We start from the raw sequence: 13,372 nt of genomic DNA on the forward strand, positions 1-13,372 counted from the left end.
ACACAGCTGCTAAAACAGTAAAACGTCAGACTCACAAAAGGGAAGCCATTTAGGCAAATGCAATTTTGTTCTAGGGAGGGAAGAACCTTTTCTTTATTGTTTTTGTTTTTTGTAGTAGCTAGGACACCGGGCTTCTGCTTACAAACACCCGCAGCTCAGTTGATTAACTAGACAGATGTTTGTCAGGGAGCACTGCGCATACACAGGAATTTCAAAAGGGGAGCCTGTTCACGGCAGGACTTCAAAATTCAGAGGTAAAACCTGGCAAATTGTATTCACAAAGATTGCATCGGGTTTGGTAACTTTTGGAAAAGTGAAGTATTTTTAAAAGATAATTCCAACAACTTCATGAAATGGGGAAGCACGCTCTTTCTTTCTCTCCAAAACATTTTTTGTTTTGTTTTGGTTTGTTTGAATTAGTATGAAATGAAGACATGAACACTACCCCACTGCCAAGAGCTCATAGACTACAATGCACAGCAGAAACTTGGGGGTTCTTTCCTCTGGGGCGCTGTTGTGGTCTCGCCTCCGCAGTCCCCCAGTGTAAGGCGCCTGTTTGGTGCTGGCTTCAAGAATGCTTTCTACCACTGAAGAACTCACAGCCGTCTTCTGCGACTTGCTAGGAAATCTGATTTAGAACAATCCCTGTATCATTTCTGCCAGAATAGGGAGGGCTGAGTCCAACCTATCGCTTCTTTTTCCTTCCTCATCAATGGATTTCTTTATTCTTTAAAAATGTTCATAGATGCCAGGTGGTGGTGGCACATGCCTTTAATCCCAGCACTTGGGAGGCAGAGGCAGGCGGATCTCTGAATTCAAGGCCAGCCTGGTCTATAGAGTGAGTTCCAGGACAGCCAGGGCTACACAGAGAAACCCTGTCTCGGAAAAAAAAAAAATGTCCATAGATGTACATAATGTGTCTCGATCATAATCACCTTCACTCCAACTCCCTCTGGGACCATCTCCCTCCAACTGGCCCTCATGCCTGCCATATGCACATATGTACATACGTGTTATTTTTAACTCCCTTGAGTCCAGCTAATGCTGCCCATAATGTTTAGGATGGATGGGTTGTCCACTGAGGCATAGGGAATCTACAAGTAGATACTCTACCACTCTCAAAGAAAAGTGTCTCTCTATTCCCTAATAGCCGCAAGTGGCTACCCTGAACTTCCTATGTAGCTTCTAGTGGTGTTGGATACAGATTCAGTGCTCACAGTTGCATCAAACTCCAGCATCATCCACGTCTCGATCATAAAAAGAGAAAGTGGTCTAGGACTATATTCTATGGGCGTGTGGGGGAAGGAGGTGCCTCAGCGGGCCCATGCCGAGGCATCCCTGCCCCCTGTGGGACCAGACAGACAGACAGACACACATACACACAAATATATAAATAATTAATATATAATTATATTAATTTATATAAATATACAATTATATATAATTCTATACTATAAATATATAGACATAATTATAGTATAGAATAGTATAGAATAAAGTTTATTTGGGGAATGGGGACAGGAGTTAAGAGGGTAGTAGAGGCAGAGAAAGGCAGAGAGGGAGAGAGCAGAGAAGTAGAGGCCGGCCATGACCACATGGAGGGGGGGAAGGGAAGGGGAAAGGGAAGAGCCCAAGAGGGCAAGAGAGTAGCTAAGGGACCTAAGAGAATAAGAGAGAGAGAGGGGAGGGGCAAGCAGCCCCTTTTATAGGGGGCCAGACCCACCTGGCTGTTGCCAGGTAACTGTGGGGTGGAGTTTTAGACAGAATCTTAACAATCTACACATTAAAAACTCTGGAAGCCTTAGTAGTTTGGGTTTTATGTTGTTTTGTTTTGTTTTGAAGTACTCCACTGAAAGGTGTAACTCAGAAAGAGATAACATCTTAAGTTTCACCTTCACACAGGAAAGAAACCTTCAGGGAGATTTGTCTGTAGTGCCCCCTACCCCTACTCCACCCCCCAGACTTAGCTTTCTTTTCTGTTTAATCCTTTGTTATTTTCTCTCAGGACAGCATTGCCAGAACACTGGGTCCCACCAGACTCGGTGCCACCCAACTTCAACCCCAAATCCCCTCTGAGTTTGAGGCTAGCCTGGCCTATAGAGTGAGCTCCAGGACACCCAGGGTGACAGAGAAATGATGTAAGCCAGAAGAAACCCTTCCTTCCTTGAATGTTTTGTGTCAGGTATTTGTCAGAGGAATGAAAGAAATGACTAATCTATCCACAGGATACTAAACTGTTGTGGACATGCCCCTGAGGTGTTATGATTAAAAGCAGAATCAATGTTTCCTTCTCCCCAACCTGTCTCGAAAGCTCTCCTCAAAATGCGGCAGTACCCACTCAGCCCACGAGCAAGGCTCAACTACCATCCTTTGACTAATCACATTTAAAAACAGCGAACAGCTGCTGAGAACTTGCTACTCATTGTGCAGAAGGCTCCACACTCAAGATTCAGCCCCAGCCACCTGATCTTGAAACCCGTAGGTCTTCTGATCTCACTATCACCACAGCTCACGAACAACAATTCTCTCATGTCTATTAGTTTCCGGGCTGCGTCTGGGTGGGCGAGACCAACCCCTACCCAGACAGTGGCAGCCACTAAGCTGCTGGATGTCTCCTTTCTGTGCAGATATGACTCTCCCAGGAAAGCCATCTTCGGGGATGTTACCTTTTGCGAACGATGGCCCATCACTCGGCAAAGTGCCATTGGGATTCATCATGGCTGTTTTTTCTTGCCAGTACCGACAGGTTTTCATTGCTGAGTACTTTTAAATAACTATTCTTTTTGTACATTCGAGTTGTTTCAGGCAACTCTAAACTGAGCTAGCTAGACATTATGTGAGTCTAAGTTTGTGTGTGTTTATGTGTATTTGTATGTAAGCATGTATGTGCGCACATCTCTGTGTTGTGGGTGCACGTGAGTGTGCATGTGTGTGGAGCCCAACTACACGCATGTGGAGGAGGGTATCAGTGTCTCCCCGCCCTTCTCCACTGTATTCCCTTGAGGCGGGGTCTCTATGGAAGCTGGAGCTCAGGCTAGGCTCCCAGCCAGGCTGGCCAGGCAGCTTGGATCCTCCTGTCTTTGCCCCCACCTCACCCCCAGCTCTGGGTTACAGATGGATGCACACAGCCATGCCAGCCTTTAAAATGGGTACTTCAAAAAATATGTATTATATCCATCCTAAAATTAGAAATTTTTCTTTTCTAAAATCTTAAGAGACGGTTCATGTTGAGACCTGTCAAGGACCTGGAGTTTGGTCCCCAGTACTGTAATCAGGTGGCTTACAACCATCTCGAACTCTGGGTCTAGGGGATGCGGTGCCCACTTCTGGCCTCTTCAGGCACCAGTACTCAAGATGTACATAATCCATACACACATACACATAATTAAAATGAAATAAATCCTTTACAAAAAGTATGGTTTTTCTAATGGCCTCTCTCTCAGGCAGTGTCTTTACAAAGAGTCAGGCGCAGACCCAGGGGCCGACACTGCATTTGGTGAGGACAGTTTCTATTCCAGGGTTCACTGACAGTGGTGACTGAAGCTCATTATCGGAATTTTCTAAATTTAGTTTGTTTTCTGATTTGCAAGACCAAGAATATACTGTGACATAATCTGTCTTAACTTCCTAACATGAGGGGTACCAAGTTTAGAGCAATTCATTTTTCTCAGGGACGGAATGTTCTCTTAGACTTGCCTTTGGGAACCTCCTGGGAGCTAACTCAAGCAAAGGAAGGATAAGGTAGGACGCCTGAAAGCAGTCAGGCCTGGCGAAAACCTGGCAAACCAAAGTATCAATACTCAGTTAATCACTCTTATATGTGACAATCTGGAGGAGCCCAAATTCAGCATTTCAGTAAACGTCCAGGCTATGCTGCTGGTCTTGGGATGACATTTTGAAAGGAAACTATATACATTCTGCACTTTATGAAATAACAGCACGGCCAGATGCCTTATAATCACTCAGATGGTAATCCAGCTTATAAGCTAAAATGGTCTGTTAGGTGACACCCTGTCTTTCAACATAGTGTGATGTTGTCTTCTACAAATGATTGGGATTCATTCATAGCCATTGCTGAGACACATCTGGTCTTTGAGTCACAGGCTGGATGTGCCTAGATGCAATTGGTTGTAAAATAGACTGTAGAGAGAATGGCATTGGGGGCAGAGTGTGATAACGCACAACTATAACCTAAGCTTTGAAAAATTCAGGCAGGAAGCTCCTAATAAGTTCAAGTCCTCCTTGGGTTACATAGTCAGGTCACAGCTCCCATGAGCCACAGCAAGGGTTAGGGATCTGGGGATGCAGTTTAGTGGCACATGGGACACCCTAAACTTGAGCCGTGTGTGTGTGTGTGTGTGTGTGTGTGTGTGTGTGTGTGTGTGTGAGAGAGAGAGAGAGAGAGAGAGAGAGCAAAACAAAACAATATGTATTTTGAGGCATGTCATGTCAAATCACTATTTTTTTCTTATTTCACTGTCCACAAATAAAGTTGGAGTTTGATTCCCCGTGGTTTTTTATTTGTTTGTTTGTTTGTTTGTTTGTTTTTTCTGAGAAAGGGTTTCTCTGTATAGCAACCACCGCCCGGCTGAACCCAGGTCTTCTAACAGAGCATCCAGTGCTCTTAACCACAGAGCCATTTCTCCAGCCTCAAGACCATTACTTGATGTGATCCTTACCAAGCCCAACACTGCTGGGTCTGAAGTGTCAAGTCTACTTAATTGTAATCCTTAAGAAGAAAAATAAGCCAGGCGGTGGTGGTGCACGCCTGTAATCCCAGCACTTGGGAGGCAGAGATAGGCGGATTTCTGAGTTCGAGGCCAGCCTGGTCTACAGAGTGAGTTCCAGGACAGCCAGGGCTATACAGAGAAACCCTGTCTCAACCACCCCCACCCGCAAAAAAAAAGAAGAAAAACAAATTAACCGTGTAAGAAGTCAGATCCATAACCAGAAAAGGGAGTACAGGATCCAAAGCACTCAGGAACTCCTAGGCAGGTGCGAGAAACATTAAGTCAAAATGTAACTCTCTGTTCACTGATAGAAACCAAGGCACAATGAGAAGTCTTGATTTTATGGGAGAGAGGGACAGGGAAGGGAGAATGGCCAAGTCCCAACCTGTCTGTCCCTCTCTCCCTCCTCTCCCCCAGATTCCTTCTCTTTCCTGCACTGCATCAGTCTAAGCCCTCTTGGGCTCTGATGGGCCATATTGGAGCTGTTTATTTCATGACTGGGTCTTCTGTACCTGGATACTTAACTCTTTGTCCTATTTTCTGATGATTCTGGTATACCTGTCTGCCTGCCTTTCTTTGGAAAAGTAAGGCGTGAATCAGGTCCCACCCTCACGACCACACTCACCCTCCTGATGCTCACTGGCCCTGTTTCTAAGCACTACACATTAGGGCTCCCGGCTTCAACACAAGGGGTTTGGCGAAGACAAAAGAATCCAGGCCTCAATACATATACAAAACCTAAAGCCTTACTTTCTGGTTCACCAGGAGAAATGTTTGCCTTAGCTTAGTTCTCTATTCTCAAAGTAGAAAGAAATGAAAAAACATTAGGGTTCATCTAAACTCACTGAATAAAATCTGTGGCTTAACACCATCTATAGTTAATTTACACACACACACACACACACACACACACACACACTGTCCCAAGAAAATTTGTTTCCTAATGAAATAATCATGATAAAATCTTATTTCAGAAAAGTTGATTTGAGATGGCACAGGCCTGTAATCCTAGCACACACATAACAGATGGAAGTGCGAGGATCAGGGGTTCAAGACCTGCCTTGGACAAATTCCAAACTAATTATGGAACCCTGCTCTCCACCCCGCCCTGCCCCCAATTCATATACCAGCAGCACCACCACAAAAACAAAAAAGACGGGGAAATTTTTTTTCTGGAATGGGCTCCACCCTGAGAGATGGATTCTTCCCCATAGGCTGGAATCCAGCCCAAGGCTGCACTTGCGCTACGTGAGTGATCTGTCACTCGGGTATGCTCTCATGTCCAGGAAAAGAAATTTTACTGAGAGCTGCTGGCATCTCTTCTAGGCTTTGGATGCAGTTTGCGCTAACCTCTCTCTGAATTATTTCACTCTACTCAGACATTCTATAACAGACAGGATTTACTATCTCCATCTAAAAAGTTAAGAGCCAGGGTTTGTCCCCTAGCTGCAGAGTTTGAAGTCAACCCTAGACTCAATGCTTATGCTGCCGGTATTTTTGCCTGCTCTGTCAGAATGCTGGAAATGATGGACTGGTGGGGCAGTGACGGACTTCCAAGAAGACTCTAGGAAGACTTGACAATGGGCAGGAATTTTTCCAAACTGAAAGAATGAATCAGACGGTGTGCCTCTAGTCACACTGGCTTATGGAAACAGACACATGAACGTCAGAACTTAACGCTTCCTCTTGGGACTGCTGAGAGAGACTTAAAGGCACTTGCTGCCAAACTGACAAGCTCCACAAGGTTGCTCCACAGAGTCACATGGGAGGAGAAAAGAAGTGACTCTGTCGTTTGTCAAAATAAAAATAAATAAAGGTAAATTTTATTCATTTAAAAAAAATAATTAGGCTGGGTTGTGGTTAATCCCATCATTCCAGAGGTAGAGAGGCAGGAAGATCTCTGCCGAGGCCAGCCTGCTCTACAGAGAGAGATCCAGAACAGTCAGGGCTACATAGAGAAACCCTATTTAGAAAAAACAAACAAAACCAAACAAACAAACAAAAAATAAAGAAACGAGATTTTTTTCTATCAGGGGACATAGATGTCTTATTAATTTTGTTTTTGCTTATCGCGTGATACATATTGCCAATATTTATCTTGTAACTTAGATGAACACCCAGAGAGACAGGGAAAGCTGTGAGTAAATCCTGAAGGGCTCTCAGCACAGCAATGAGAAGGGGTCCCACAAACATGCGCATCACAAGCCTGAAGCCTCTTCTTCCCCACAACATCAGCCAGAGCCCAGGAAGGCAAACTGCATTCTCAAGGCAAACCTGAGCAGAGCAGGAGCGTTAACACTTCTCCGCACCGCTGGGAGTCATAGCACACTCTAGTTTAAATGCTGGGGATTGGACCCCAGGCCTTGTACATAGAAAGTCACTATACATTATATTAAACTATTATTTTTCATACTATTATTTATCATATGCTATTATAATTATATATATTATACATTGTATGTGCACACACACACACACACACACACATACTATTTTATATTTTACTTTTTAAAGACATGAGAATTTATTTCTTCAACCCACAGACAGATAGTGCACATCTTAAGGAACTGAGCTTTGAGGATCTGGAGTACAATGATTTAAAGTATCTCCCACTAATAAACGCAATTAAATTCAGTTGACTGGAACTTTGTAGGAACATTGTACAAGCAGCCAATTAAATACCATTTGACTCCATCTTTCCTGTTTTAAGGGACCTGAACCTCTCACATGTCAATTTTTTAAAAAAGCACTAAAGGTATAAATGCATTTGCTTTTCTGTCTTTTAGAACAAAGAACTAACTATGCCTATTTCTAGGGAGACCATGTCCCAATGATATATCTTTTAAATTGAAAACTTAATTACCAGAAATGAAAGCTGGGGGTGGGAGTGGGTTCTAAAGGCATCAGAGGGGGTTAGCGTGAAAATGAAATTTTGAGAAAGCAGTTTGTTATATAAAACGACACTCGATCAGCAAGCAGAAGCATGTGAATTCATTTCCGAGGCCACTTGGCAAAGCTGGGTCTACTGGACCGTCCTTCCCAGGCCGCGGCTCTGTGAAAGCCGGCATTCACTAGGCGACGCACAAACAGGGCTCCCTTAACCTCCTGCCCTCTGGACACATCACCCTCTGTTAAACAGGCAGCCACTGCCAGATGCTCTGGCTAAAAATGGTCCCAGATGGTCAGCTGCCCCCTTCACAGAACACCCTTCCTTTCCCTTCCCACGTCTTAACACTTGCCTGCCAGGAGCCTGGCAGGCCCTGGTGGGAACATAATAATAAAGATCAGGGCTCACAGGTTAGAAGGCAACTTGGAGACAGTCTGCTCAACCGCTGAACACGGCTTGAATCCACACAAGCGCATCCCAGCCAGCCATTCAGATTGCTACTTGAAGATGCAGGCAGGGGTCCTGAACCTGCTGCCCAGCAAGGAAGCATCGACAGTGACTGAGGCCTTGTCAGGTTAAACTCAATCGACCCAGTCACTCAGACTAAACCCTCAGCCAGGAAGGAAGTACGCAGCTACTTAAATTGATACGGGACGTCTGTTATCCCAAATTAACGTTCTAGTTTAGGCATTTAGAGTGATTTTAGGGGCCTGGAGAGATATCTCTGTTAGAAACACGCCTACCTCACAAGCATGCGACTCTCTGCTCGAGTCCCGTGGCACACACATAAACACACAGAATATGTAATCCCAGCACTGGGGAGGCAGACAGAGGTCCCTGGCTGGAGCTTGCTTATCTAGCCGACTTGTGAGCTCCGAGTCCAATGAGGGAACTTGTCTCAAAAAAGTCAGATGGAGAGCCAGAGGAAGACAACGGACTGGACCTTTAGCTGCTGCACATATGTGTATACAGGTAGCTAAGCAATGAGTAAACATGTGTGCTCCCACACACAGTGATTTTAAGTGGCGCTACCTCACATAGCATACATAACAGATGTCACAACAAAAGCAGTATACTCATGATTGATTTTTTAAAAATCTCACTGTCTATGTACGTATCTGTCTGTCTGTCCACTCACACATCCGTGTGTGTGTGTGTGTGTGTGTGTGTGTAGGAAGACACACACCTGCCGTGTGTGTGTGTGAAAGTCAGAGGACAGCGTCATGAAGTGTCAGTACCCCACCACAGCTACCTTGCTTGGGACACGATCTTTTACAAGCCCTACCCCCACCCCCAGGCACACCAGGCTAGCTGCCCTGTGAGCTTCTGAGAGTCTCCTGCCTCTACACCCCATCTCCTCATAGGCTACTAGGGTTAGTCACACGGCACTGTGTCCAGCTCTGGACCGGGTTCTAGGCATCTCGGCTCCCCAAGCACTTTACCACTGATCCTCCTCCCCAGCCCCATGTAACTGATTTTTAAAACATAAGAGGAAATAATGGTTTATAGTTTTGAAAGATATTATTTAGAGAATATAAGAGTTATTTAAAAAAAATCAGTGGGCCTTCCTCCGTCTCTCTCCAAATGAATGAATTAATGACCACTTCTGTATATATACTGCTTTTCCTTATTTATTCCACTCACAGATTATCTATATACATCTCTGGAAAATTGTAAATGTTAACTAATCGGGGCTGGAGATATGGGTCGGCAGTGAAGAGCACACGCTGCTCTTCTAATCTGAACTCTCAGCACCCACACAGGGCAGTTCACACCCACGTCCAGGAGCTCACACCCATGTCCAGGAGCTCACACCCACGTCCAGGAGCTCACACCCACGTCCAGGAGGTCTGACGCTCCCTTCCAGCCTCTGGAGGCACCCACATTCACAAGTACATAGTCCCACACAGATACATATACATCACAAAAATATAATAATAAACCAAATCTTAATAAAATGTTAAAGAATTGTTTTTAACTGTTGGTGACTTTTTTTTTTCTTTTTTTGGCTTTCTGTGGCATGATGCCATGTATTCCCAGGCTGCCCTTGGCCTTGGTACACAGCTGAAGATGAAGGCCTTGTCCTCTGGCCTGCTCCAGAGCACTGGGATTACAGGTGTGCACCACCGGGCCCAGCTTACTGCCAAAGTCTTCATGCAACATTTCTCTGCGTTTCTTCCAAGAGCAGAGCATCTCTTATTTTTTTCTTTTCTAATGAGTTACTTGACTCTTTAGTGTAAACTAGCTGGAACATGTTGAGGAACAAATGTCTATTTCTCCTACGCATTCCAAGTTCTTTAACAATAAAAAAAATCAAAGTCTGCAGGAGTGTCTATGTGTCAGTGCAGGTGAGCCCCTGGATTGGCACTTATAGATGGCTGTGAGCTGCCATCCGGATTCAGGGAACCCGATTCTGGTCCTCTACATGCTCTTAACTCCTGAGCCACCTCCAGCTCTTAACCCCTGAGCCACCTCCAGGGCTGATCTAGGGCTTTGCATCAGTTTTCCCACAGTCTGTTTCCTACTGGACACAAAATCAACCAGTCCCCTCTCATCGATCATGAGCTCACGCAAAGGGGGGACACACTGAGAAGCCGCGGCAGGACATGAACAGGAAAGGGTTGGGGCTCTAGAGGCTGGGCTAACATCATCAGAACCAGTAGATTAAGGAAGCTCGACCTGGACCATATGTCACTCCTCATCATTTATAAGCTTCACGACAGAGATCGACAGTAAATTTATTTAACTGAATGCAGATTAAATTAAAAACGGAATAACAAGATTACAAGCAAAACACCATCTGGAAATCTATGGCAAGGGACCACGGTTTGGATTTCTGTGTTCCTGCATCCAGGGATAGGTTCAAGGCATATCCTATTTAGCCACACTAAGACTACTAGGCCTTGCCCCTTACAGTGCTTCCAAGGGCTAACTATCTAAAAGGAAAAGCCACAGGGCTTCATAACCTCCTACTGTGTGCAAAAGACAGTCCAGTGGGTCTCTTTTGATCTCCCAATGTGTCTGTCTCTGTCTCACTGGTTCTATCTCCTCCCCCAAGCCCCATTACCGAGCTGGGAATTAAACCTAGGGTTCCATGAAGGCTACTCACGCCCTCCACCAAAGCCATATCCCCAGCCCAATTTCATAATTTGTTAAACACAATTACATCATGGAGATCTTACCCCACATATCGAAAAGAAAATAAAAGCTAGCCAGTGCCTCCGAAAACACAGATGAAGTCAAACACAGGTCAGTGTTTTATCTCCATTGTGTCTGAGTCCGTGAAATAATATTCAAAGTCACAGTGTGGGACAGAGGCCACAGCACTATTACACTTCATTTATGTAAATTGTTTTATGCCAACATAGCAACCAGGCAATTTCCAAATTAAAAATACTATTATTCAGTCATTTTGCAAAGTCTTGACTCCACAGTTGTATTCTTCGTGTGTGTGTGTGTGTGTGTGTGTGTATGTGTGTGTGTGTGTGTGTATGTGTGTGTGTGTGAATAGACGTGTATAATTGTGAGTATAGGCATCAAGTGTGAGCACACATGTGGAGGTCAGAAGATAACTTTTAGGAGTCAGTTCCCTTCTCCCTGACATTGGAGGCAGGTGAGTTCCAGGCATCAGCTTGCACACCACGTGCTTCCACCACTAAGCCGTCTGGCCAACAAACAACCCTAGGCTACATCCACTGAACACGGCAGCAAGATAAAGGATCTGCTTGATACAGACACACTCACCCAAGCCACTGAGCGTATACAGCAGGTCACCGGTATCCAGGAAGATAGGTCCGTGCTCCTGCTGCCCTTCCTCTTTATAAAACAGCTTGTAGCCCTGGATGGCAGCCGGGTCCTCTGTGTCTTGCAGCCACCTCACAGAGATGGTAGTGCAGTTCAGTGGTTCCAAATGCAGTTCAGGAGACTTCGGGGCTGGAAGAGTGCACCAGACAGCGCTATGTCAATAACTCACGGTCCATAGGACATCAGAGAGCACCACACCTCTCAGCTTCAAGCCAAAGCTGCAAAGTCCAACCATTACACTTTGACCCAATGTTCACAATTTCAGTGACAAGCCAGCAGGATGGCTCAGTGGGTAGAGGGGGTGCTGCCAATCTGATGAACTGAGTTTGAACTCCAGGTCCGACGAAGTGAAAAAAAGAGATCAACTTCCTAAGTTCTCTGTTTTCCACACATGTGACTTACACACACACACACACACACACACATACATACACACATGCACACACACATACACACAAATATTACTTTTTATTAATTTTACATTGGTGTTAAGCTTAGAAATGGTATTTAAAATATACTACCTAAAAGACTAAGTCATGTAAATTACTAGAGAGAGGACTCAGCAGTTAAGAGCATGGACTGCGCTTCCAGACAACCAGAGTTCAACCCCCAGCACCCTCATGTGCTCTTAACAACCAGTTACCAAGTCCCAGGGTTCTGAGGCCTTCTTTTGGCCTCTGTGGGCCCTGGGAACCAAGTGGTACACGGGTGTGCATGCGGGCAAAACATCCAGACACATAAAACATAAAGGAAGAATCTTAAGGTATATACTCATATCTACATAGAGTAAGTAAGAGTGAAACATTCTAATTCAAAAGTAAAAACTTTCTTTCTCTTCCTAAACAGTCCTTGGGAGGTGTTACCTTTCACGCTGGTAGTTTTGGGCGTCCTGTGAGAGGTCCACACCGATGACTCTCCCAGCCCCACACGGGTAGCAGCAGTAATCCGAACCAGATAGACACTGTCTGGCTTCAGGCCTTCCAGAAGGTGCTCGTGCACAGTCCCCGGGAGTTCTACTACTTGGATGGCATTCTCAGTGCTCAGGCGGAAGGACAGCCGGTACAGCACCACTTGGCCCCGCCGGTACTTGGCTGGGATTGGCAGCCAGGAGACGAGAATGTCGGTGGGACTTCGACTCGTCAAGCTAATTTCGGGTGGTCTTAGGGGCACTAGTGAAATGAGAGAACACATTGTTCACAAAGACTTATAACCATTATTCATGGAATCCTTGTAATGGCAACACATAACGTGGTCACATCGGAGATGCTTCTGGCCGGAGCAGGGGTTCTCGGTGACGCCAACTTCCGGCCGCAAAGAAAACGCAAGGAGGGGGCAACAAAAGTATGGCCGATGGTTGGCTGTGATGAATGTGGACTGATTATATGAGACAAAGGTCACAAATAAGTCTACCAAATCTCTCTGAAGCAAAGGAGAGTGTGTCATCGGAGAGTAAGGAAGCACCGAATCCATAATTGCAACTGAGAAGTTTTTAATGTGTAAAAAGTCTCATCTTTAAAATGAATGTGAATTTTACTTATTTTTTTAAATTATTTTATTTATTCATGTGTGTGTGTGTGAGAACTTGAACACGCTGATGTTGTATGGCAGGTTCTTCTGAACTAAATCAGAGCAGGAAAAGTGTCAAGTCTGGAAATCCCAAGCTTGGGAGACTCTCCAAGGCCCCGTTACAAGTGGAATAATCAATTGACAGGGAAGAGGGGGATTCTTGCCTAGAAAAACCTTGTATTGTTATTATTTAAAAACCACCTATCTTCTTCCTAAAAATCTATTTTATGAGTATCAGTGATTGCCTGTACATAAGTTTGTGTACTGTGTACATGCAGTGCCCCTGGAAGTCAGAGGAGGACATCAGATCCCCTGGAACTGAAGTTAGAGCCAATTTCAGTCCCTGTGTGTGTGTGTGTGTGTGTGTGTGTGTGTGTGTGTGCCT

General features: G+C 45.0%; 1 protein-coding gene across 1 annotated transcript in view; it reads right to left on the reverse strand.

The window, feature by feature from the left end:
- Positions 1 to 13,372, reverse strand: part of Prtg (protogenin) — a 102,748-nt gene that overhangs the window by 38,718 nt on the left and 50,658 nt on the right. The window contains exons 10-11 of the mRNA XM_052187822.1: positions 12,285 to 12,590; positions 11,362 to 11,550 (exon numbers count right to left, since the gene is read on the reverse strand). Of these exons, the coding sequence (XP_052043782.1) occupies positions 11,362 to 11,550; positions 12,285 to 12,590 (495 nt within the window). The remainder of the gene's footprint in view (positions 1 to 11,361; positions 11,551 to 12,284; positions 12,591 to 13,372) is intronic.

This window comes from Apodemus sylvaticus, chromosome 7 (genome assembly GCF_947179515.1).
Source record: "Apodemus sylvaticus chromosome 7, mApoSyl1.1, whole genome shotgun sequence".
In the NCBI taxonomy this organism is placed as follows: domain Eukaryota; kingdom Metazoa; phylum Chordata; class Mammalia; order Rodentia; family Muridae; genus Apodemus; species Apodemus sylvaticus.